Source organism: Pygoscelis adeliae, unplaced genomic scaffold (assembly GCF_000699105.1).
Source record: "Pygoscelis adeliae isolate BGI_AS28 unplaced genomic scaffold, ASM69910v1 Scaffold11, whole genome shotgun sequence".
In the NCBI taxonomy this organism is placed as follows: Eukaryota; Metazoa; Chordata; class Aves; order Sphenisciformes; family Spheniscidae; genus Pygoscelis; species Pygoscelis adeliae.
The window spans coordinates 1,524,208-1,526,455 of NW_008824059.1; the positions used below are offsets into that span (position 1 = coordinate 1,524,208).

General features: G+C 49.8%; 1 protein-coding gene across 1 annotated transcript in view; it reads right to left on the bottom strand.

The window, feature by feature from the left end:
* Positions 1–2,248, bottom strand: part of DNAH9 (dynein, axonemal, heavy chain 9) — a 212,133-nt gene that overhangs the window by 206,213 nt on the left and 3,672 nt on the right. Inside the window, exon 5 of the mRNA XM_009334073.1 lies at positions 7–176. Within this exon, the coding sequence (XP_009332348.1) occupies positions 7–176 (170 nt within the window). The remainder of the gene's footprint in view (positions 1–6; positions 177–2,248) is intronic.

Here is a 2,248-nt window from a genome sequence, read left to right on the forward strand (position 1 = left end):
CACTACAATCCTCATGGGCACATTGTAGTGCTTGGAGGTGACCCAGATCAAACACACCACATGGAGCAGGGGGACCAGGAAAGGCTTCACCTCGCTGAACTCAACCCTCTCTATATCCTCCAAGTGGCGCTTGAGGGGCGTCAGGTGCAGGTGAATGTCCTGAGCTTCGGTCAAAGCTGTGTCAAGAGATGGGAGAAGTGGTAAGATCCACCCAGGTGCGGTGCGCGGGGTAATGAGCTGGATGCCGGCCTCACCTCGCCAGATGGAAAGGTGCCTGGGCAAACAAACAGTCCTGACAAGCACAAAGCACACCCGCCCGTGAACGTTCCTCACCTACGGCAGTAACCAGAACAGGAAATAAACTGACACGATGGCAAGGGACAGGGAGCTGGGACAGGGCTTTGTGCAGAGCCTGAGTCCACAACTGCTAAATGAGTTGCGGGGAACGTGTCTGGCAGCACTGAAAATACAGCGCTGCCACCACTGTGAGCAGGCTACAGGCCTTGCTATATAGCATCCCAGGCCATACAGCATCACAGGTCTTGGCCTGAGCTCATTTTAGCTCAGGTTTGGCTATAGCAGCCCCTTGCCCAGTGGCCAGATGACTACGGTCCCACTTGTCCTGGCTGTAACAGCAAACCTGTCAACAGCAAGGGAACTAATGTCTGACTAGTTGAAAGCTTTAGCTTAGCTTTGTACAGCTGTGTGGTTTTACCCTGAAGGATTATCCCAGAGTGCAAGCATTACTAGAACCAGGCGATCGTTGTGCAATTAAACCTGTGGACCAAGAAGAAGAGAAGTGATGGAAGTACTCGAATGCATATAAAAATAACCCCCAAAACCCCAGGCCAAGGGAGAAGAAACCCCCACCCTCAACATCGCCTTCCCAGCAAACAGCCACACCATCACATCAGCAGGGAGGGCACAACATCGAGGAAAGGGACAGAGACTTAAAAGCAGGTGCATACAAATCTGAACTGCGTTGTAATGGAAATTAACAATCATAGTCCAAATTATCCAATTAGGGTTAGTATTGCTGTAATCGGATTAAAACCAAATATCTGTTGTGTTTTGATTAGACTCTTAAAGCATTAATTAGTCTGACAATGAACTCTTGGCTCCTTATATAAGGGGTGCTTCTCTAGCCCATATAAATTGCACAGTGTAGAGTGCAACACAGATCCTTAATAGATTAAATGTCTCCATGTGAAAGGGTGAAGAACAGTGTTATCTGTCAGCACAGCCTGAATAACCACTGTCTTGCCAGAGAGCAGCTGGGTTGAAGATGGACATGGAGGGTTGGTCGTGTTGGTCTGCGGGGGGTGAAGCAGCAGGACTACACTGTTTTTCACTACAGAGGGAAATTTGCAGTGTTGCCTTTGGCTGGACTGAACTCCCCTAAGCAAAGCCCACCAGAAAAAAGATGGTGCTTGATTCAAGAGAGGTGCATTTTTTAAGGTAGAATTTTGCTTTAACTACAGACAAAAAAAAATAAAAATCCTTCCTTCCTTATAAGTCTTCTTATGAATGAAAAGGAAAAAAATTTAAAAAAAAATTAAAAAGGGCTTTAATTCCCTAAACTGGGAAATGCAATCCTTTCATTTTTCTGCTCAAAGGTCTCTTGTCTTACTGAATTGTGCCAGACTGGCAAAAGAAGGGAGGGGAAGGCAGATCTGCTGATGCACACCACCACCTGCAGGTCACCCACCCCACCGGGATCCTTGCAACAATCTCTCGCTGACAAGGTGGCCAGGAGAGCTGTGGGCTGGCCAGACTTTGCAACCCTGGGAGGACGTTACTGGACGGGGATGTGGACAGGTATGTGGGACGGGAGGCCGTGCTCCCCGTGCATCCCGCTCACCCCCCATGCTGCAGCCCCTTCACAGGTAACAGACCTCCCCACTGCACCGCTACGATGCAGGACGCAGAGCTCAGCCTCTGCCCAGCTCTGCCCGGATTTGTGTGCGACTGCAGGGACCCTGCTTTCTTCTCGTGTGACACAGGTGACAACGGCTGCCTGCTTTCATCAGAGGCCTTGAAATCCTCATGCCCAAAGGGCCCCATCCTAAAGTGCAAACTGCTGTTCCTTTAGCAAGGACGTTCGGGCTGCAGTGGCCAAAGCCTGGGAAATAGCAGTCTAACAAAGTCCTGGGTGGTTTCAGTTGGCTACAAGATCTGTCCTGGGATCCTGAACCCCCATTCCTGAAGACTGACACCACAGGAGCTGGTGAAAGTTGGGGTGAGTCCT